Consider the following 23969-nt stretch of genomic DNA (forward strand, 5'->3'; position numbering starts at 1 on the left):
TCCCCTTATGGGGACCAAGAAAATGTCCCCACAAGAAGTAGTGGTCCCGACAACCTCACAATGTAGGGTCCCCACAAGGATATAAAAACCCGGTTCACGGACACACACACGGTAAAATAAAGCTAGCAAAGCTGAGCTGGAGTTTCAAAGTGATGCACAATGATGAGGAAGAAGTAAAGTTAAGAACAGAACAACAAATAAGAGCAGAACAATGAGCCACATTGTCCTGGTACGCACAATACACTGACAGCATCTCTTTATTCTCTTTAATTTACACCCGAATACACTAATTCATCTACTATCTGGTATTTTTAGCTATTAATTATGTCTTCTGAATAATTTAAAAGAGCTTGTGTTCGGAGTTGATAGCTGCCATCGGCGTATTATGTAAAAGGTTATCCATTTCCCCACAGTGGTGTCCATCATCATCCTCGCTTGAAGGAAACGCGTCTTTGCTAATGAGACGTTTTACAGGTAATTCATTCATACAACACCTTTTTTTTTTCTCGGAATGACTTTCAGCTATTTTAACAGGACAAGTCTGCGCCTGTAGCTGTGAGCGTCAGCTTTTAGTTTGTGCAGGTGAGGTGGGGGTAGGGGGGCTCAGGTAGTGACAATGGCAACAGTTAGCAGAAAATGTGTGGGTTTTTCCACTGAAGAAGTAACGAAAGCTGATTTTTTTATTTTTTACCTGCATACCAAAGCTTCATTATTCTGTTTCAGTTTGATGCTGTCACATAAATCAAATAAATGTGGTTAAATGTGTTTAAGTAAAACATAAAGATGGATGTCTTCATTCAGAAAACTAAAAAAAAATATTTATTCAGCTTGGAGTGATGCACTTAAGCACTTATTTCTGTTTGTTTTGATCATCAGAGATTAGTTAATGAAAACCTGAAATACATTTTTTTTAGAAAATTTGAACATTACATAAGACCAATAAAAATTGTTCTTTTTAATGCAGAGCTACTATGTTATGATGAGACTCAAAAAACTACAAAACCTTTGGAATGGAAAGTTGAGTGGAAGGAAAAATGTGGAAACAAAACATCTTTGAATTCATGCAAAAGAAACCCTGACCAACTACAGAGTTACTATACAGGTTAGAGGATGATCTCACTTTTCAGAAGGCCATAATTTCTACAATAATTAACAAAATTATTATTTTGTTCTTTCGCTGTGAGCCATTATCTTTAAAACTACCAGAAAAATTTTTTGAAATGCATCATAAATGTGTGTATGATATTGAGTTTCTGGTTTACAGCAACTAATTTCCTTTTAAATTATATTCAAATATAATGCAATGTAAATTAACTCATATTTAATGACTAATAATAGAACAGAGATGGGCAGAGTACCCAAAAAATTTACTTTTAAGTAAAAGTAACACTTCTTAAGTAAAAGTAGCCACTCAAGAAACTACTCAAATAAGAGTAAAAAGTATCTGGTAAACAGTCTGCTAAAGTACTCAGTAACTGATCAGTCATTTAATATTCAAGAAAATACATAATCAGATGGACCAAAATATAAAGTGGAAATTTTGGTATTTTAGGGATGAAAATGACAATAATTCAAATAACTAACAAAAAATAAAATCAGGCAAAATAATTTTTTTCAAATCAGTTTCTTTCAATAAAAAACTAAAGAAACTAACTAAAACTGGAGGTTTGTGTCTGTGTCTGGTACATTTTCGGTTAAAACATGCTTGTTTTTCATCCAGTGGGGAGAAAATCCAGAAATTTTACTCAAGTAAGAGAAGAGACCCTTCATAATAAAATTACTCAAGTAAAAGTAAAAGGTACAACATAGTAAAAATACACCTAAAAGTTTTTCTTTCAAAAAAAACTTTCTCAAGTAAATGTAATTGAGTAAATGTAACTAGTTACTACCCAACTCTGTAATAGTTGGTACTCATAGGCATAATGTAGCTTAGGAATAATGAAGTATCTGGTGTTGACATATTGGTATGAGGGGCCCCCGAATTAAAATCCACCTGGGGCCCCAAAAAAGGTTTGTGCCAGCCCTGTTCAGTAACTCAGATTTTCTAGTGATAGGGCCGAGATTTTCTTGATGCATTCCTCTCCAAGGTCACCTTGAAAACTGGCGCACGCGGGTACAGGACGTGACTCTTGTCTTTAAACATGGCGACACATAAAACAGACACAATTATTTGCGGTGAGGCTTTGATCGAAGACTCCAACCCTCTCATACAGCCCAAAAACCCAGACATGAGCTCTCAGAGGACTCCGCTCTAAATCATAAACTCATCACCTCCTATTAAAAGCCGGCATGAAAGTTGTTTTCAAAATGCTTTTGAGCAGGAAGGGGGGGACGGACCCCCCAGCTCAACGGGACGGTGGGTTTTCAGATCAACAGGACTGACAGCCAAACACGAACATCTGCTTTTATCGTCACAGGGGCCCGTCCGACTATATATACAGCTTTGTGTGCATTGTAAGTTTGTGTATGTAACTGCTTTTTACACTCTTATGACACCCGCGTGGCACTAAAGTGGGCCTCTGGGGGCCATCAATCCTAATAAAACCACAGGGAAGGATGATTTGAAGAAATCACTGCCGAGCCAGTGGGAGCAATTCTGCAGCCTCAGCATTTGTACCGCTAACTTAAAAATAAAGTTTCTTTGCTGAGATGATGCCTGAAATGGGCTATTAAAAGGTCAAATGAAGGAGTCTCTTCCTGTGGTCTTTAGCTAAATTGACCCACTTGCAGTTTTTTTCTGTTTTTTTATATTTGTAATGTTTCAGAGTGTCAGTTTTTATATTGGATAAAAATAACCAAAGTAAATATACAAGGCAGCTTTTAAATTGTAATTAATTTACTAATTATCAAAACCAAGCTTGACACAGAGTATGTGAAAAACTAAACTACCACACCTACAGAATCAAATATAAATATTAAAGCATAAATATTAAGCATGTTCATGGTACGTTTCCAACAAGAAAAAGAAAAACAGTTCTGATACTCATATTATTTATTACTGTTATTGATAATGTCTACAAAAGGGACAAGGTAAACTAAATTAAATTTTTTTTAAAATAATCTATAAAAAGACTTCTTGACACGTTTTCAGGCATTTAGCAAATAGAAATAATTTTTCTAATTCTAATTAATCTAAAACAAATAGAATTTGGTCTAATTTAACTTCAGGCAGTGAGAAAACAATATGTATGTGTGTTTTTATTATCCTTAAATGTCTGGTTTCAACTGTAAATAATGTTTTGTTCAATCAAGTGATAGATTGCACTTTCAAGGACTTTAAACAGAAATCCAAACCTTGAAATCACAAGCATTTCAAGGATTTCAGGCACCTGTACAAACCCTGTTGATAGAACCCACCTGACGACATGAAGTAGGAGAAATAGGAGTTAAAAGAAACATTTTACAATGTAGAGAAAGTCAAGAATAATTGAGAAATAAAATATTTATCTTCAATTCTTCATGTTTAACTGCTGCCAGACCTGTAGAATCAAGAAATAATTTAAATAGAACCTATCTGACAACATGAAGTAGGGTAAAAAGTATCAAAAAGCATCACATCATCTCCTGATCTGAGTAAATTGAAGACCAGATGAGGCTTTTATACTCCAGTGAACCACAGTGAGAAACCATTATCCACAAATGGAGAAAACATGGAACATTGGAGAACGTTCATGGGTTTGTTAGTCTACCGTTTACAACTCTAACGAGAGGTCAGAAAAAGAATTCAGAACAACATCTAAACCATTCTCTCAGTTAAGAGACTTAACTGAGAGAATGGTTACTTACGTATTAAAGTTACTTATTACTCACTTATTACTTATTACTCAAAAATAAGTAATAGATATTAGACGAAAATCAACATTTACAGTCTAACATGAAAATGGCTGCAAACAGATGCTCAATTATTCAACTGCATATCTTCGAAAAGCAGTTGTAGTGCCTCCTGCACAACCAACAAGAATGCAGAAAGTGTTTTCTGGAAGGTAAGTCAACAACAAAACACTTGTCATTTCTTGCCACCACTGTACATACGGTGGCAAAACCTGCTGACCAAACATGCTGGAGCTGTGCTTCGGTTGCTAGGTGACAGGCTGGGGTTGCTAGGTAACAGTGAAGTGCGACTTAAGACTCGGGAGGTTTTTGAAACGGATCATTGTCCAGACATTAAAAATACCAGCAGGGTGTTGTTTTTTTAAGTGTTTTTAGAAGCAGTTGAGACTCAAATGTAAATATAAAACGTGCAAAATGTGAACTTTGCTTAATAGGTCCCCGTTAATGTACTCAACAAAAAAAAAAACAGAAACAAACAAATGTCAGGGGGGGATTTTTCTTTGGTATTTGCTCCTGGTTTATCTGTTTGGAAATATTTAACACAGGATCCAGTGAAGACAGTCTAAGTACCACGAGGGGTGGGCTCATCGTTCACCATTGCTTTCAATATTTCATCTGATCAATCAACCAACACACGGCAAATATCAGCACTCTCCAGCTCAGCAGGACACATCAAGGATGCAGCTTCTCCCCACCACATCCGCAGAAACTCATCTGGTTCCCAGAGGGTTTGAGAGCTGGTGGGTTCCTCCTCACTAATACAAGAGGTAATAATCAGAACAATGGCCGGGCATTTGCAGGTCAAAGAACTTTAATCCCACCTTGAATAAAATTTAAGACAGAAAAATCTATAAATATAGAGAATGGTTGGAGGATCCTGCTGTATTACAATCAAGCATCGCTGAACCCCCCCGTAATGCTAAGCTTAAAATTGTTTTTTTTTTTTTCACAGACTGTATCTAATCTGTAACCGTTGGCAACAGAAGTCGTCCAGGCAACTGGGAATAAATTTGCAGTAAAAAAAACAACTAGCTAGCAAGGCTATATTAGCAACTAGTTAGCCTCGAGTCACAGAATGCAATGAAGATTTCTGTGTGCGACAAAAGTCCTGCAACAACAACAAAAAAACTACATTTGCATTATAAAATAGTCCAGCCACAACAAAATTTAAGACCTGTGATTAGCGTATTTAAATTGATCAACATATTCAACATGTATTGATGATCTTAATGATAGCACTCATCAAAATGTAATGTTTGTCACTGGTTTCTCAACTGTTGACTGTATGTTGTATTTATGACCTCTTACTCTTGTGTTTTTATAATGTAAAGCCTTGCTGTTGAAATATGCTACAAAAAACTTGATTGACTGATTGATTAAAACCAATTTCAATCTTTTCTAATCACTATAAGACATATTAGAAACATGAATTTTAAAACTTTTTAAGGATGAGCGAACATCCTGAACGGAAAGGAAGCATTGCAGAGGGATTGAAAATGATGCGCCTTGTTAGAAGCTATGCTAACACTTTCCCAGCCCTCACTTCCTTGTTCTGCCCCGGAGCTGCCGGTGCTTCTGTGTGGATAAAGGGATTTGGGTTGCTCACTGGCACGCCGAGCAGCAAGTAGCAAGTGTAAAAACTGCTGGCTCCCTGTGTCTTACCAGTTTAAATATATCTCCCTGACCGGTGGCAGCTGCTTCGGCGCAAAGCCCCTAAAGCTGACAACTCCTTTCTCCGCCAAGCGGGGGCCGGCCAGCTTGCAGGCTGGGTTCGAAGAGCCCCACCGAAGCTGGTCCGGGCCGTCACAGGGGGGCCGAGGTGTGAACGGACATGTGCTGATGCCAATCAGGGCTCCTACACTGCAAAAACACAAAATCTTACCAACTGTTTCTCTCTAGTTTCTAGTGCAAAGAACTTAGTACACTTGAAATAAGACTAATCTAACTTTTCTCATGTTATAAGTACAATAATATGCCAGTGGAAATAGTACTTTTTTATTAATACTAAAGAATTACCAACTTTAAACTTATGCGGAAACCAACAGTTATTTTAGTAATTGATTATTCTGTCTGTAAATTGGATAAATTTTGTTATTTAAACACTCATTTTTTTAAATGCAATAATAGGAATCCATTAATAGATACAAATAAACATATAATTTATGACATTTTACAACCTAAAATGAAACATCAGCATTTCTTTAGTGAACGGTTGATCATTTGCAGCAAAGGATGCATCTGCAGCTAAAAATACTTCTAACATCATCATGTGAAAAGCCCAATTCTTTCTGCTGATCTGCTGATTATCTTTTTAATTAATCAATTAATAATTGGATCAAAAAACATAATTAATAGGAGATTTGTTTGTTTTGTTTTTTACAGAATTTGTATCAGGTGAAGCTGAACTTATGCCACTTGAGTTCTGGTTAGACGCATTAAAAGACAAATCTTAAATGCAATGTATATATATTTTTGGCTTAATTACTGATCTGATTATGTTAGTCTTTCAACAAATGGTCTTTTTGAGTCTTTATACTGCAGTTAAAGATAAATCAATTACTAAATCAGTTGAGGTTTATTTCAATAATTGATTAATCACAATTAATCCGATTAATTGTTTCAGCCTAACTTAAAACAAGCTCTTATAATTTGCTGAAAAGTTATTTATAGGTTAATTTTACCTAATTTCAAATATACGAGGATATTTGCACTACAATCTAGACCAAAAACACTTGGTAAGATTTAGTGTTTTTGCAAACCCCCTTCTTAAAACCTCTTTGTTTTAATTAAAACAATGGAATGAAGATCTCTGTGTGTGTTTTTTTCCTGCGGAGTGTGAACAGGGAAGGGAAAATAAAGTGCAAGCGTCAGTGGGGGTTGCGGAGAGTATACAGCAACAACTCAGACAGAACAGGTTGGGCCAGTCTGCAGAGTGCGGCCTGCGTCGACAAGTGCATCTGCTGAGCAGAGGTCACGGTAGAGGACTCAACCAGGAGAGCAAACACACTCTCACCGTCTCCGTGTGTGTGTGACTGTGTTTTCGATGGCAGGCAAATTCCACTGTCCAAGTGTCCAATGAGTGGCCAGAGAGAGCCCGGGTTATTTCAGCCAGCCACACGGCTTTTAGGGATAAACATTCCACCCACATTAGCTCCTCCGTGTGTTTGTTGCTATTTGTTTATGTGCCTCCTGTTTCATTAGGTGCCCACGCCGGCCTCATCAGGTATGCCAGCTGCTGTGCTGCCAGAGGGCCCGTGGGCCCCCGGCGGAGCTGGAACCGGGGACCTTTCATCTAAGGTGGCGCTGAAAGCCGCTCCAAGGTGGAAAGATTCCCCATCGGTCAGCTGCTTTCCGGAATGGGACACTGCAGCAGCTGAGAACAATCCGCCATCAGCACAAACACACGGTCCCAGATGATGAAGCGTTTACCTTCACTGCCACGGAAACAGACGTCTCAGACCCAGCATGCATATTTTTGACCTGTAATGCTTCCTTGAACAGGTTAGGATAGGTCTGTGTTCATTACATTTATTGCAAAAAATAATTTTTCAATAATGAGATTTTAGTCTGCTCAATTCTGCACTGCAAAACACAAAACCTAACCAAGTATTTTTGGTCTAGTTTCTAATAAAAAAACCTCAGAACACTTAAAATAAGACAAAACTAACTTATAAGTAACTTTTCAGCAAGACGTAGGAGCTTGTCTTAAGTCAATAATTCCTTAATATTGATGAAAAAGAACTAGTTCCACTGGCAGATTATTTCACTTATAACATGGGATAAATGTATTGATGGAAGTGAAATATTCTGCCAGTGGAACTGGCACTAGTACGAAGCTCCTATATCTTACTGAAAGTTACTTGTAAGTTAGTTTTGTCTTATTTCAAGTGTAGTAATATAGTTTTAGGACGTCTTGTCACTTTAAATCCATATAAGCTGCTGCAAGCCACATCCCCCAACTCAATGTTTACAAAGAAAATGACTGCACACAAATGCACAATTATGCAACTGTAAAACTTTGAAAAACAGAAGTGGAGCTTCCTGCACAACCAACAAGAATGCAGCAAGTGAATTGACAAAGTACAAAAACTTATCAAGTGTCTTTGGTCTACCTTTTAGTGCAATTATCTCAGAACACTTGAAATCGAACAAAACTGACTTACAAATAAATAAATCTAAAGCAAGATCTAGGACCTTGTTTCACTTATAACAAGACATTTTTCAATAATCTGCCAGTGGAACAAGCACATTTTCATCAATATTACGTACTAATTATTAAGAGCAAAACAAGCTCTTATATCTTGCTAAATATCTTTGTTTCTTATTTCTGGTGTACTAAGATATTTACACCATCAACTAGACCAAATATACTTGGAAAGATTTTGTATTTTTGCAGAGTAGCTTCAGGAAGGTAAGTCAACAACCAAACACTTGTTTTTTGCATACAGTGGTAGAAACAGCTGACTAAACATGCTGGAGCTCCGCTTAGGTTGCTAGGTAACGGCGCAGTGCCCAGGATTGTGACTTAACAATTGGAAGATTTTTGAAACGGCTCATTTTCCTAACACCAAAAAACATAAACCTATTCTTAAAAAGCATCTTGGTATTTTTTAATCACTTTGGCTGTTTTAAGAAGCAGTTGAGGCCCAAATGGAAGAATAAAAACATGCAAAATGTGAAATTTGCATAAGTCCTCTTTAAAATCTGCGCCTCTCTCAACGCAGGTGCCAAGTGAGCTCTTCAGTGGCAGGAAGAGTCTTGGCACCGCGCTCGATCCCGTGTTAGACAACAACGAGCCTGTTTAAACATCAAATCCTCCCACGCAGAGCGAGTCTTTTGATTTCAGAGGACTTCTATTTTAGAAAGACACTTTATTCTTCAAACACTGTGTGCTCAGACTTCGGGGGAGGGGCCCGGAGTGTATTTATCTGCATGCACCCGCACATGGACGTTTGTGTATCTCCTGGTTCAATAGAGCAATCTACAAAGTGAGGGATTAGAGAAGGTTTTCAGACCATTCCTGAGGCAAGACCAGGCCCATCCCACTGCACATCACACCTGGACTAATACAACTTTCCCCCCCCTGGATTGGCCAACTTCCTCTTCAGGACATTTAACTGTGATGTTAGCACTCGGTGTTTAGCCAGGAGTCCCCCTCACCAGTTCTAAGGAAACCCATCCAGCTCTTCCCAGCACAAATCAGGACTGGATTCAACAGAAGGTCCTGTTTTAGATATAGTTTGAAATGACTGCGATGCTGGGGAAAAACTTGCATCTTTAAGTTTCCCTTTAATGGCTCAAGTTCAGGTAGATTGGATGAAAACTGACTGTGAACATCAACACTGCAAAAACCCAAAGTCTTACTAAGTTTGGTCTAGTTTCTAGAGCAAATGTCTGAGTTTAGTTGAAATAAGACAAAACTAACTTTCAAGCAAGATAATAGCTTGTTGTAGGTAAATAATCCCTTAATATTGATTTAAAAAGTAGTAGTTTCATTGACAGATTATTTCATCTATAAAGCACAGGAAAAATGTATTGTAAGTGAAATAATTTGCCAATGGAAATAGTACTTTATTATCACTTAGAGAATAATTTACAAAAATAAGGTCCTATATTTTGCTGAAAAGTTACTTGTAATTTAGTTTAGTCTTATTTCAAATGTACTAAGATATTTGCACTTGAAAATAGACCAAAAATACTTGTAAAAAGTTTGTGTTTTTGCAGTGTATTCTCAAGTATAGCCACATATTCTCAATTAGAATTATGTCAGTACTTTGACTAGGTCATTTTGACACATGGATATGCTTGTGTTAAACCTGTAGTGTCCAATCAGGGCTTCCATACTGCAAAAACACAAAATCTTACCAAGTATTTTTGGTCTCGTTTCTAGTTCAAATATCTTAGCATGAAAAAAGTAAAAACTGACATAAAAGTAACTTTTCAGCAAGATGCAAGAACTTGTTCAACCCAATGATTCCTTAATATTAATGAAAAATGAAATGGTTGTTATAAGTGAAATAATCTGCCAGTGAAATAAGACTTTTTAACTTACAATATGGGAAAATGTCTTGTGCCACTGACAGGTTACTTTAATTATAAACAATACTTTTTCATCATTATTAAGGAATTATTGACTTAAAACAAGTTCTATTTCTGCATTTAAAAGAAATGTAATTAAAGCGTTGTTGTGTGTTTTGTGTATTTTAAATCTGTCACTAAGTTAATAACCAAGTTCTTCTTCATTTGTATAAGAGGAAAACATTGAAAGTTGATTTTGCCCTTTCATTCATAATTTCTTTCAGTTGCTACATGAACTCTTCATATTTATTGAGTGAATATGAAATGAATTAAATTAAATTGCAGAATACTACATAGAATTTGCACAAATCTCTTTAAGCGATGAAATATCCACATATTTCAGATTTGCTTTTTCCAAATTTCTTCCCAAAAACTCACAGATACATGCATTCCAGCAATCTGCACGAACCCACAGCTCTTTCCTGAAAGCCTACCAAGTCAAACAAAAGTCATTCCTCTGGACTCTGAGGTGAAGGGAAATCCAAACCAACACTTTCCCCTGACTCACGTCTCTCGGTTCGACCGAGCAGATGCGTGGTGAGAGCTCTGTTCCACTAACAGCAGTTCAAACGACAAGATGAAGAGAAATTAAAGCAAGAACCCAGGAAAGCGGCCAAAAGCAACACAATTGTGGCACGTTTCTCTGAGTCGGTGAGTTTAAATTCCTACTTTATATTAAAAATGGTGACATTCAGAGAACCACACTGAAACACTCACAAGAAACTGGGCATGAAGCAGTTGTCTTTAGAGAAAAGTGAAAGTTTATGTATAGCAGAGCGTGTAAGAAAGCATTTTGAAGCCTTAGGTGAGTATGAAGCACATATCTTTGCCATGCATCACTAAACTGTGAGAAGACAACCGTGTCTCATGAGGGCTGCAGTGGAGGGAGTGAGGATGATGACACAGCCTATCTCAGCCCGTTAAAATGAAAATAAATGACCGAAAACGTGAACGACAGCCAAGTATGAAGGTCTCTCCAGGCACCGTGTGCACAAACTGCAGCGCAGCTAAAGCCCGGAGCCCACATGCCCGGCCCTCGTGGGACCCACCGCTGCTACAGCAGGAATGTGATGATCCGAGCGAAGAGGCCCAATGCCCGTTCCCACACTAAGGGGAAGCAATAGGCGATGACTAAAGTCCTTCGTTTCAGGCCCTACACTGCAAAAACACAAAATCCTACCAACTATTTTGGTCTAATACTAGTGAAAATATCTTACTACACTTCAAATATGGCAAAACTAATTTAAAAGTAACTTTTCATCAAGATACAGAAGCTTGTTTTAAGTCAATAACTCCTCAATATTGATGAAAAATACTAGATAATCTGCCAATGGAAGTTATTGACTTAAACAAGTTCTTATATCTTACTGAAAAGTTGCTTGTAAGTTAGTTTTGCCTAATCTGAAGTGGAATAAGATTTTTGGACTAAAAATTAGACCAAAAATACTTGGTAAAATTTTTCTTTGCTAGTAATGAATTAACTAGAGCTGAATAATAAATCAGTAGCAATATATAGACACAGGATCAATATCGATCGATAATATTCAATGTATAGAAGACTCACTGAACTGTGGCTCATCATCACACAGCATGAAAGCCTTTAGTAGCTCAACCTCTCAAGGTCAGCTAAGCAAAGTTGGTGGAATCAACTAACTCGCTCACTCGATGGTTACCTAGCAACGACTTGTTGAGTAACTGATGCAGCAGCAGTTTAAAGTTTAGCCACTGTGCCTCATAACTGCTTAAAAATGAACAAACTATAGAAACTGTGGATAAAATAGAAATGGTGGAATCATCAGTTTGGCAATATTTTCGATTTAAAACCAAAAACTAATTAATAATTATCAATAGCTGATATGAAACCCTTACATTGTGATACGCTTTACAGGCATAAATAAGGAAAAAATGAAGGAAGGAAAGAGAGAGAGAGAGAGAGAGAGAGAGAGAGAGGGAGGGAGGGAGGGAGGGAAGGAAGGAAGGAAGGAAGGAAGGAAGGAAGGAAGGAAGGAAGGAAGGAAGGAAGGAAGGAAGGAAGGAAGGAAGGAAGTCATGGAGTGATAAAGAAAGGACACAATAAAGAAATTCATAAAGGAAGAATACCAGGAAGGAAGGTAGGAAAGAAGGAAGGAACGACAACATTTAGACAAAAGAGAGAAAATATAGTTTTCCAGCCTTTTCCAGACTCAATTAATACCAAAAAGATCCAAAGTGTTTCACTTACGATCTGGATCCCAGTAGAGAACAAGCTGGTCGGCTTCACATTCTGTTTCTGCTGCTCTATCTGCGTCTCCAGCTGGGCGGCGCGAACCTTGTGTTGAGCAAGCAAGATGGTGGCAGGAAGCTTGGACTGTTCCTGGAGAAACACAAGCGGTTTCAGTGGCTGTCATTAAAGTGTTTCATTATGAGACCGACACCGGCGGCAGCCCCTTCCCATCATTCATCGCTGCAGCGAGATAACCATCAGCAAGTGGTGCTTTCAGCCGGGCTGTTGCTGGACTGAAGGCGCAGATATTAAAAACCGAGCAGGAGAACAAAACCTCCAATTAAATCCAAGGTCAGAGGACATATGTCTAAGTACAACAACTACTAAAGCGGAGATCATGCAGCAAACAGGAACACTGGAAAAACACAAACTCATACCAAGTACTTTTGGTCTAGTTTCTAGTGCAAATATCTTAGTTCACTTAAAATAAGACAAAAACTAACTGATATGTAACTTTTCAGCCACTTGTTTTAAGTCTGTAATTTCTTAAAAATAATTTTAAAAAGTACATTATAAGTAGATTATTTCACTTAGAACAAGCCATTTTTCCTATGTTACAAATAAACTGCCAATGGAACTAGACCTGGGTTGCTAGGTGACGGGCTGGGCTTGGCTGGGGTTGCTAGGTAACAGCACAGTGTCCTTCATTTTGAAATAAGTGAAATAATCTGCCAATGGAACTATAGTACTTTTTCATTAAAATGAAGGAACTATTGACTTAAAACAAGTTGCTATATCAAGCTGAAAAGTTACTTTTAAGTTATTTCAGTATTTCAAGTGTACTATGAAATTTGCACTGGAAACTAGACCAACAATACTTGGTAAGTTTACTGTATTTACATAAACCTGATCTAAACTACTGCTGCAAAAACAACATGTTGATTGGTACAGATAAAACAATGATTAGGGCTGCAACTAACAAGTATTTTAGTTATCTATTAATTAGATTTTTAAAAATGGTACATTCTGCAGATTTTTCATTCTTTTTAATGCAATATTAAAAAATACATTACAAGATGCTAATAAACAAATGACACAATGACATTCATTTGTAGTGATGCATCTGCAGATAAAAAATACTTCTAACATCAACATGTGAAACATTAATACAGTGTGGGACTGATCTGTTGGTTATTTTTGGAATAACTGATTCATAATTGAGCAGCAAAAGCTGCTTAGTGAGATTTTTTTAACAATTTTTTTACAGAATACAATCCAGGTGAATCTAAAACTATACCACTTGAGCAGTTCTGGATAGAAGATATTTACAGAGAAAGTTTTTTTTAATCTTAAATGCAAAATGTATATATTTTTTGCACAGTTTTGGTTTAATTACTGCTCTTTCTAAAAACTGCCTTTTTAGTCTGTATACACCAGTTATTAATGAACCATCGATTACTAAATTAGTTGATGATTAGTTCAATAACCAATTATTCAATTAATCGTTTCAGCCTTACTGAAATTAGCTGGTTAATTAATCAGGCGATAAAGGAAGAGGGAACAGTCTATTAGCCTTATTTCAGCAAGCTGACAGGCAGAGTGCAGCAACGCTCTGGGTCTTTCATTGACTGCTCATTAAAATTAATTTGAACTGCTGAAATTGTGTGATAAATTATTTTTAAGGCTTTTGTGTTTGTGTTTATTCGGGAACTTTTGGGCACGCTGGTACCGGTAACCGGACCGGTCCATGCAAAAGTTTCAGCATTAACTATTTCAACTACATTTGTGGAATTTAAAAATTCAAGAAAAGTTTAATCAAATCCAAGGTATGCTGTAAAAATAGTCTTTAAAATGACCAGAAATTTCAGAAATATGTAAATTGAAGTATTAGCTGATAAGAGTAAAGCAGATATAGGAGATAAACAGATAAATTCTGTGTGCAAATGGCCACAGAGAGGCGGAGAAGTCAGAGTTTCCCTCAGAGGGGGTCTGGGCTGATCTCATCTGCCTACGGTCAACAGACCCTGTGCCTTAAACAAGCAAGCACACAGCTTAACCTGTTATCTGTGATGGTCCTTCTGCTGGCAGCTCTGCAGGAACAATAACTTCCAAAGCCCTCGACTCAAAACAATGGAGCCGAAAAGCTTTGGGATCACAGAATGAGAACAATGCAAGCCGCAGCGCAATGACTTGTAATAAGCTCTTAATGGTGTCACAGGGTGACGGTGTGTGTCTGAGGGTGTTTTCACACCTGGTAGTCCAGTAGACTCGGTTCGAAAAGTTGTAACATTTGTTTCATTTTTAGCCGCTGCGGTTTTCTTTCACACTGTATCGAGTGAAACAAACCAAACTAAATAAAAAACCTGTTTGTCTCCTTGCCTGTGGAGGCGCTGCATCAATAACCACTGAAGGAAACAACACTGAAACCTCAGAAGAAGACAATTTTCTTTGTCACAAAATATAAGCAAAAATAGAGTGGCTTCAAACTTTAGTGGTTGTAGGATTTCTCTTTTGTCATTTCTCCTGCTAGCATTAAAACCCGTCATGCTTCAAGCTAAGTACCAAAATCGGTTCTCATTAACGTAAACGTGTGATGAAAATGTTAAAAAATTCTTTGCAGAGAGGAATCCACCTGCCAAACTCGACACCAGGGCTGGGTCAAACTATTTCGACGGAGCTCTGCACAAAGTGTTGCCTGAATGGTCGAAAGTTTGTTGCTGTGCTTTATTTTCAACACTCTGATACTTTTGAGGAACGTTTTTCTGATGTGATGAAAAACTATGTACATTTGTACAATTCTTTACAACATAACTTTTACAAACAATTGTGCAAAATTTGAATAAAACTTACCAAAACCACATGACCGTGCATCAATGAAGCATATGGGGACCTTCTGACTCTCTCATTTGTTTTGATTGTATTTACCCAGAATGCCTTGTGCTGTTGTCCACTTCCTGCTTTTGGAGCGGACTTCAGTTCACTTGGCAGTTAAATATGCATTCAAACCATGCCAGAGTTCACTTCAACTGAACCGAGATCTAGGTTTTTAGGCGGACAAGAGTTCACTTTTTTGGTCTGGATCAGATTACGCATTCACAAGTCCCCAAACGAACCAGAGTTCAGTTAAAGCGGATAAAACAGTGCCGGTGTGAAAGCATGTGCATCAGCCATTCTTTTCTTGTCGCTTTTAGTAAATAAGGACATGCAGCACGTGTGTTTCTCACCAGTTCATCCAGCAGAGCCTGTTTGCTCTTCCTCTTGGCCTGCAGCTGCCTCTGCTCCTCCTGCAACACTTCCAGCCTCCGCTGCTCGTTGCTCTGCTGCTGCAGAAGCAGCAGCTCCTCCAGCTCTTCCTGCTCCCGCGTCTGAGGGAGGAGAATGAAACATTATCCTCAAAACAATCTGCAACATCACCGACCACAAAACTGAAGTCATGCAAGTGTTTGTTTAAGAGAGGGGAGACGGTGCTTACAAGCTTCGCCTTATTTCTCTGGATGATGTCTTTGTTTTCCCTCTGGTACTGCTCCATCCTGCCCTTGGTGTTTTCCACATCAATGTTGTTTGTAAGGTTGTAAACTGCATTTAAATGTAAAAAAAAAATAAATACATAATTGATTTTAACTTTTAAAACATAATATTGTGTATCTGTAAATAATATTCTTCAGATGACAGAAGCAAAATCAACCCCTTTACCACTACAGAAACAATTAGGAGCTTCCATCTTACATATTAAGATTCAAGAAATTTAAAGTCATCCATGACTGAACATCACCTAGAATAATAAAAAGCTTAACAGAGGTTGGCTAGGAGGGTTTAGGAGGAAATAAAGCTGGCAACCATCAGCATTTGGAAAGGAATTCACTGCAAAAACAAAATCTTATGAAGTGTTTTTGGTCTAGCTTCTAGTGCAAATATATTAGTACACTTGAAATAAGAAAGAAAATAAGTAATTTTTCAGCAAGATATAGGAGCTTGTTTTAAGTCAATAATTCCTTAATATTGATTTTAAAAAAGTAGTAGTTCCACTGGCAGATTATTTAAATTATAATGTGGGAAAAATATCTTAATATAAGTGAAGTAACAATATTTCAAAGGATAGCTCCCAGCAGTGAAAAAAGAAGTGACCCAAGTAAAGAGCCCTGCAGTTGTCCTTGTGACAATGACAATAAAGATTTATCTTATCTTATCTTAGTACACCCCAATGCAAGCATCTTTCATAATGCTGTAATCTGCCAGTGGAACTAGTTCTTTTTTTAAACAATATTAAGGAATTAATTACTTAATTAAGCTCCTACATCTTGCTGAGAAGTTACTTGTAAGTTAGTTTTACCTTATTTCAACTCTACTAAGATATCTACACTAACAACAAGACAAAAATACTTGGTCATGTTACAAACTTTCAAAAGATAGCTCCCAGCTGCAGAAGATAAAGTTTGAAAAGTAGTGGGCCAATAATAGAGCTTTGTGGTACACCCTATGGAAAATATTCGGGATGCTTTTTAAAATTTTTTATAAAACTACTACTTGGAGATTAATGGTGACACTCAGTCGATCCAGGCTGAAAGTCCTCTGAGGGACTTGCATTCCCAGATCCGATGTTTCTGTGATGAGAAGACATTGGACTGAGGCCTTCCTGTTCCTACCTATGTCCTCCACCTGCTCTAGATAGTCGTTATAGTCTCTCAGGCTGGGGAAGTCGAACTCTCTTTTGTTGTAGCTGCAGACAAACAAGAGGAGCAATCACCGACAGTAACAGCATCCATTAAATCAACCATTTTATAAACCATCTCTGCATTCTGCCCCATACACACATACATTAGATCTCAATTAAGGGGCTATTAAAACACTGATAAGATGGAGTGAAAGAGGACAAGGAGGGGCTGCGGAGTAAAAATCTGGCAGAGAAAGAGCCTCCGCCCCCACCACCCGGGGAGACTCATTGTCTACAAAACAAACAATGTAATGAGGAAGACAAAGGCAGCTTAAGAAGTGGGAGGAGGCCTGGAGTAACATATAAACACAGAGAACCACACCCCTAATGCCCACCCCTCTCCCCAAACTCACTCACATTTTCATCACCTTCTTGCGGATCTCTACCTCCTTGTCCACAGTTGCGTCTTCGAAGAGCTGCACGCGAAAGTTGCTCTTCCTCAGAGGCGTGTCGCATTGCACGCAGTTCCCCGAGCCGCGCACAAACAGCATCTCCACACAGTTCTCGCATCTAAGGCAACAAGCAGAACATTGGCAACACAGCTTCATGTGCAAATACAGTTTTCTACTCATTTCTCCATGAAATGAGGCAATAATGCAGCAGTGGGCGATAATGGGGGATCAGAATATTTCTCCTAAGTGCTCAAAGATGGCCGGGATTACGGTTGGAATGTCGATTAGGCCGCCTCGCACTCTCAGACAAGAGGAAATTAGTCCCAACACCCCATCAGCGGAGTGTCTGTCTGCGCTGGAAAAACGTTTGCTTTATTGTTGTTTCAGCAGACCTCAACCATTCTGCCAGGTTGCGTAACATGAGAAAAATCCAGCTCAGTGATTTGTGTAGAACTCATCCCAGAACAGATTATATGATGAGTAACTTTGGATTCATCGCCTGATTAAAGGAAGTATTATAAGATAAAATAATTGTGATTTTAACAATATTCTATCATATTGTCCAATTTCTAAGACAATGGCCAAAATATCTATTGGAAAGAAAGAGGTAGTGATTTCTTTGTTGTTGTTTTTTTGTTGTTGCCAAAAGCACTTTATTTTAGCCACTATTTTAGGAAAGTGACAATATACATCTGCCATTTATTTATTTTTTATTATTATTATCCATAAAGTTTGAGACCTTCAACATTGAAGCTGAGCATAAAATTTATTAAGAAGAATTTAACAAACCAACTTATCTTAAGTGGAAAAGTACATAATTACCTCCTTTGTTAAATCATGAATTAAATGTTTTTATTCCCATTTTCTAAAAAGTTGCAATCTAGTATCTGTCTGACAACATGGAGTATGCAAACAGATTTTAAAAAACATGTTCTAAAGAATTTCAAGAACAGATGAGAAACACATTTTCTTCTAGTTCTTCAGCCTGGAAATGGTTACAAATATATTTCTAAGGCTTTGGGACTCCAGTAAACATTAGCGAGAAATGGAGTGGTAAATCTATCCAGGAGTGGTCGGCCTACCAAAACTACTCCAAGAGAGCATCATCAACTCATCCAGGCAGTCACAGAAAAACCCATAATATCTACCGCTCCAAGTTTCACTTGGTTTCCTAAAGGTCAGAGTTCAGGGTTCAACAATGATAAACAGACCAAACAAAAATGGCTTAAAAAATCAAAATTATGCAAAAACCTGCCTTATGCTTACCATGAAAATATATTTTCAGTGTTCTATGGACTGGTACAAAATGACCAGCACTTCAGAAGTAGAACAGTCAAACATGGTGGTGGTAGTGTGATGATCTGGGGATGCTTTGCTGCTTCAGTACCTGGACAATTTACTATAATTGATGCAAACATGAATTCAAGTTCAAAAGCAACTGGGTAACACAGGAGGACAATAATCCAAGGAACCGGTAAAAAGAAAACTGGCCCACCTAAAAATCAAAGTCTAAGTTCAGTTGAAGTGAACTCTAGTTCTGTTTGAATGCATATGTGAACGCCAAGTGGACCAGCGAATGCTCCAAAAGCCGGAAGTGGGCCATAGTGCAGGGAATTCTGGGTAAATACAACCAAAGCAAATGCATGAGACTAGAGCTGGTGGGAGAAATGGCTCCTGATATTTTACCAGCTTATAGAGAAATCCTATAAGCACTAAAATCTGACGGCACTCCATTTTTGTTTACATTTTGCTCATGTCTTCTTTGTAGGTGTTTGTGTCACTTCCTTCAGTGGTTCTTGGTGCAACACCCCCACATGCAAGGAGGAGAACAGGTTTTTCAGAGGTTTTGGATCAGTTTGAAAGCAAACCGCAGCAGCTGGAAATGTAACAAATGTCACAATTGACCCAAATCTACCGGGTGTGAAAACATCCTCAAGCATCAGGCATGAAGGTTTTGGAGTGGTCTAGTTAAAGTCTAAACCTAAATATGATTAATATGCAGTAGTATAAGATAAAACTGATTCTTTATGCATGAAAACTCTGAACACAATCAGGCTTTAGGTTTAGAGGTGATTACTGCACTGCCATGTTTTTTGGATAATTGTATTTTTTTAATAAATGACATGATTTGAAAACTGCTCCTTGTATTTTCTCATGTTATTTTTACCTGATATTAAAATTTATTTTATGCACTGAGACATCTTAAGTGTGGAAAAATGTGCTTTATATATCTTCAAGACCACATATGGGACAAAACAGCAGAGTCATGATGAGGTTTTCAGCTGGACTTCATCTTCTCAAGTAATTCTCAACTCTTAATCAGTGATTCAGCTTAATCTGAGCAGTTTTCTGCATCCTCTGATCATCAGGCTCACCTGAGGGCACAGACCTGAATTTAACCATCAATGCAGGTAGGCATTTACCCATCAGTCACACTCCAGTGGAGATTGGACACTGCAGACAATGGGAATGTCCCTTTGTGTCCCCCTGATGGGCTGAAGAGGCCGGATAAACGTTTGCACAGTCGCTCTTTTAATTAAGTCTATGTGGAGCTTTATTGCCACAGAAATCCAACTTCCAGTTCATGACCACCCTCACAAAAATGGACATCTGGTTTCCGAGCACCAGCACTATTCAGAATTACGAGAGGAAAGACGAATTTCTCTTTACACCTCACTGACGGTGTGCCTGAGTCACTTCATTGCCGCCAAATCGAGCCAAGTGAAAAGTTCAAGAAAGACACAAACATTCGGCACAGTCATGCAAGACGTTTCACCTCATCAGCAAGATGCAAAGCAGAAAACACAGCTAGAGAGAAAAGTGCAGACACGTGGAATTTCTCTGTTTACACCCAACGCTTCCAATAAGGGTCAAACAAGCCCAACCTGCCGCAACTTAAAGCGCTAATGCTCTCATGTGTCAGTTTGGCTTGGCCGTAGCCAAGCTGAGATGTTGAAAATGAAAGCAAACCGACAGCCAGAAGCATGTGCGGTGTCCAGTTGGTGTCTCGAAGTTGGGAGCGAGCCCTGGAAGAGGCAGATGTTCGCTGCGGCCTCAGGCTACAGCAGATCTATAGGCCTTGCCATATGGAGGTGGATGGAGGGATTCTGCTTGTTTCCACAGGCCCACAAAGAGCCCATTCATCAACATGGGGGAAGGAGCGGGGCGTAGCTTGCCCCATGCCCCATAAATGGACCACACAACAGAACCCTCTAATGGGCAAATCCTGTGTAACTCTAGAGCTGAGAGGTGACCCCTTAAAATAAAGGGAGGAGACTTTTCCATCTTCTGCTCTGCGCCAGCTTTCATGTTCAGAGACATAACCCCGCTCAGACAGAAAGACGTTTCAGAAGTAACAGCTTGCCATCTCTGTGTCCCAGGGCTGTTGTTGCTGACGAAGTGCTTTGGACACCTCCCTCTCTCACCTGTCCTGCTCAGAGCTCCAGGCTCCTATCTCTTCATCTGCAGCTGTCAGCAGGTCACAGAGGGGGTGGAGGGGTAATAGGAAGGTAAACAAGGCGATACTGGCTCAGCAAAGAGACCAACACCACTACATCCTAACTCTACCAACCCGCAAGAAAGAGGCAAAGCAAAACGGAACTGTGGGTTGCTGTGATAGAGCTCTTGACCTTCCCAAACCAAAGATGGAGTCCATGTAGACTTCAGTAGGTCCAAAGTTACCAGAATCTACAAACTGTCTTATTTACATCCCTTATAGATCGCAGTAACCCTTTATTTGAAGGGGTATGCATAAGACTAACATGACATAACACCTGTCATGAACATGAAGGAGTCTTCATGAATGCTTACGACTGTTGTCATCAAGTGTCATTCGGTAAATAAAGACACTTTTAATTCAAAATTGCACTGAATGTTGAATTAAAAGTCCACCGAACGTGTCAACTTTGTATTAAAAGTGTCATTATTTACCGAATGACACTTTATTACAACAGTCGCAGCATTCACAAAGACTCCTTCATGTTTACAACAGTGTCATGTTAAACTTATGGACACCCCTTCAAATAAAGTGTTACCTGGATCGCTTTTCAAACTTAAGGTGCTCGACAGACGCCGCCGCTCCCTCTCCATTCATTTCCTGTAAAACTTCAGCAATGAGGCGGCAATGAGGCGACAATCATTGCCCTCCTCCTGCCAAGCGACTGTCAAAATTCGTGTATGTGAAAGTTTGAGCTTGTTCATGTGGAAGTGTACATGCAGGCTAGTGATGCGATACAAGAAAGTTGAAAAATTGTCAACTTTTGTCGCATTGCTGCTGTTGCCATCTTGTCCCATGTGTTGGGTTTACGGTTTTACGCTGTCGGTCATCGCTGCTGGTGTGTCGAGCCCATTAGGAGGTTTTCACACCTGATAAACCGGTAGTCCTGTTTCATTAGGGACCAAGATGTCAACATTTGTCACATTTTCAGCTGCTGCAGATCTTTTTCACACTGTTCTGTGTCAAACAAACCAAACACTTTGATAAACCTATTCACCTCCTCTCCTGTGGGGGCGCTGCACCAAGAACAACTGTAGGAAACGACAGAAACACCTCAGAAGAAGACATGCGCGCATCTGTTGTTTTCATGAAATGTAAACAAAAATGGAATAGGAACAGATTTTAAGAGTTGTAGGATTTCCCTTTTGTCTTTGGTAAAAGACCATGAGCCATTTCTACCTCTAGCAAGAAATTTGCTTTAGGTTTAATTTACCTGTGCTTCGGTCCGCTTCCTTCTTTTGGAGCGGCCTCCGGTCCGCTTGCCGTTCACATACGCGTTCAAACAGCACCAGAGTTCATTTCAACCAAACCAAGGTTTTCAGGTGGACCAGAGTTCATTTTTTAGATTCACATCAGAGTTCAATTATGCATTCAGACCTCCCCAAATGAACCGGACTTTCTAGAACTAGAGATCGATTAAAGCGGACTAAATAGGGCTGGTGTGAAAGCACCTTTCCTTACATCCCAATCAATGAGATTTATTAATAGATCGCTTTTCAAACTTAAAAATGAGAAACAAATTGCTTTGCAGAAGCTAAGAGAAAAACAAGTGTTTTCCAAAGCTAATAAAGTCAAAGCACAGAATCAGTGTGATGTGAGCTTGATTTCTGATCCCGGCCTGCATTCAGCTGAATGTTGTAGCATCCAAAGTGAAGTTAAGCTCTTCTTGGGAGGCCCAGAAAGCAATGCATTACAGTAATCAATTCTGCATGTTATAAAAGCGTGTATTAGTATCTCTGCATTGGACCGAGAGAGAAACTCAGGCGAAACTGATGATATAATATTCTGAGCTTCTTCTACTGTCTTAAACTGAGTTCTGTCCTGAATAAAGAATATTCCCAAGCATCTAAACTTCTAAAACATAGTAAAATAAAAAGAGAATAAATGAATCTCAGGTCATCAACAACATTGATGTCTTTGTCACAAACACAGCTCTAAAAGTGAATGTGATGTTTTCTGATGATACCATCCCACAGTACCATAAAAATATGGGACCTAAAACTGAACCTGGTGGAACACCATAATGCAGAGCTATGCTCATAAATAGGGAAAACCATATACTATCAAAGAGTTGTGTTGCTTCTTACAAATAACCCTGATTACCTAACCTGGAAGGCTTAGACTGATTAAATGGGTAACCATCCTCACTAATGCAGTGCTGCACTGACATTTGAGTTTATAGCCATGGAGGAAACAAATTAATCATAAAGGGATCTGAAAGAGTTCAGCTGTATGTCATAAACCAGAAAAAAATACATAAAAAGATATCTAAGGACTCAGGAAAACTAGCCACCAACGTTCAAATTGAAATTAATATGTGGGAAATGATGGGATTCAGGAAGACCAACAAAAATTTTATCCAGAAAAACCGTTTCTTTAAGAAGAAAACCATAACTGTATGAAATGTAGAGGCGTTTCACCAAGAAGAATGGGTAAAGAACCTCAAGCTGGGTGCGGGTTGACAATTCACAGTAAAAACTAGGCCAACGCTTTGGATCGGGGTCATTTGGTTAGCCTCACAACAGTTTGATAATAAATTTAACAAATGTTCCTTTTTTTTATTGTTCTCTGAAATATTGCCAAAAACTTTGTATGTAAACTTCTGAGCACAAAATGTTAAATTTTACCTTCCACAAAGCTTTTCTAGAATTTGAGATTTGAGCTGAACAACTAAATATGTTTCCAGAAACACAAGTCAGTCCAATAAAATGCCGCAATCAACCGTATTAAATGCTGCAGCTACATTAGAGCATTTAAAACCAGCACTGATGTTCAGAAAATGATAAATTACAATATTGTTGTCTTGAGACTATTTTCAAGTAACATATTGATAATGGCATAATAATGCAAGTTTGCTCTCTCAAAAAACAAAAAAAATTTCTTTTGTGAAAACTAAAATTGGAGCTGGAAGATATTTTAAATATCCTAAATAAAAAACAAAAGCAGTAAATAAAACTGAAATAAGAAAAATATACACACAACAAAAACCATGAATAAAAATAAGATTATGATGTCTCTTTAAACAAAATTACCCATCAAAAAATATTAATCATCAGACTGGAAATTATGGAGCTTATTTTAATTAATCGTGCGATTAATTGATTAATTGCTTACTGCGACAGGCTTACATGAAGTTTATTCATCTTAAATGCAAAATTTTTATATTTTTGTACAATTTTGGCTCAATTACAGCTCTGAATATTTTGCTCTTTCAGTAAATTTCCTTTTTTAAGTCTGTATCTTCCATTCAGCAGCTAA

The 23969-nt window shown here is 38.3% G+C and overlaps 1 protein-coding gene across 2 annotated transcripts in view; it reads right to left on the minus strand.

Annotated features, from left to right (window-relative positions):
- The window catches only part of mnat1 (MNAT1, CDK activating kinase assembly factor), a 59244-nt gene that overhangs the window by 29916 nt on the left and 5359 nt on the right, over positions 1–23969 (minus strand). For both annotated transcript variants that reach the window (XM_023353170.1, XM_005801098.3), the window contains exons 2-6: positions 17181–17333; positions 16756–16829; positions 15585–15688; positions 15337–15477; positions 12131–12262 (exon numbers count right to left, since the gene is read on the minus strand). In XM_023353170.1, coding sequence (XP_023208938.1) covers positions 12131–12262; positions 15337–15477; positions 15585–15688; positions 16756–16829; positions 17181–17314 — 585 coding nt within the window. In that variant the 5' untranslated portion in view covers positions 17315–17333. The remainder of the gene's footprint in view (positions 1–12130; positions 12263–15336; positions 15478–15584; positions 15689–16755; positions 16830–17180; positions 17334–23969) is intronic.

The sequence above is a fragment of the Xiphophorus maculatus genome, chromosome 19 (assembly GCF_002775205.1).
Source record: "Xiphophorus maculatus strain JP 163 A chromosome 19, X_maculatus-5.0-male, whole genome shotgun sequence".
Taxonomy (NCBI): Eukaryota; Metazoa; Chordata; class Actinopteri; order Cyprinodontiformes; family Poeciliidae; genus Xiphophorus; species Xiphophorus maculatus.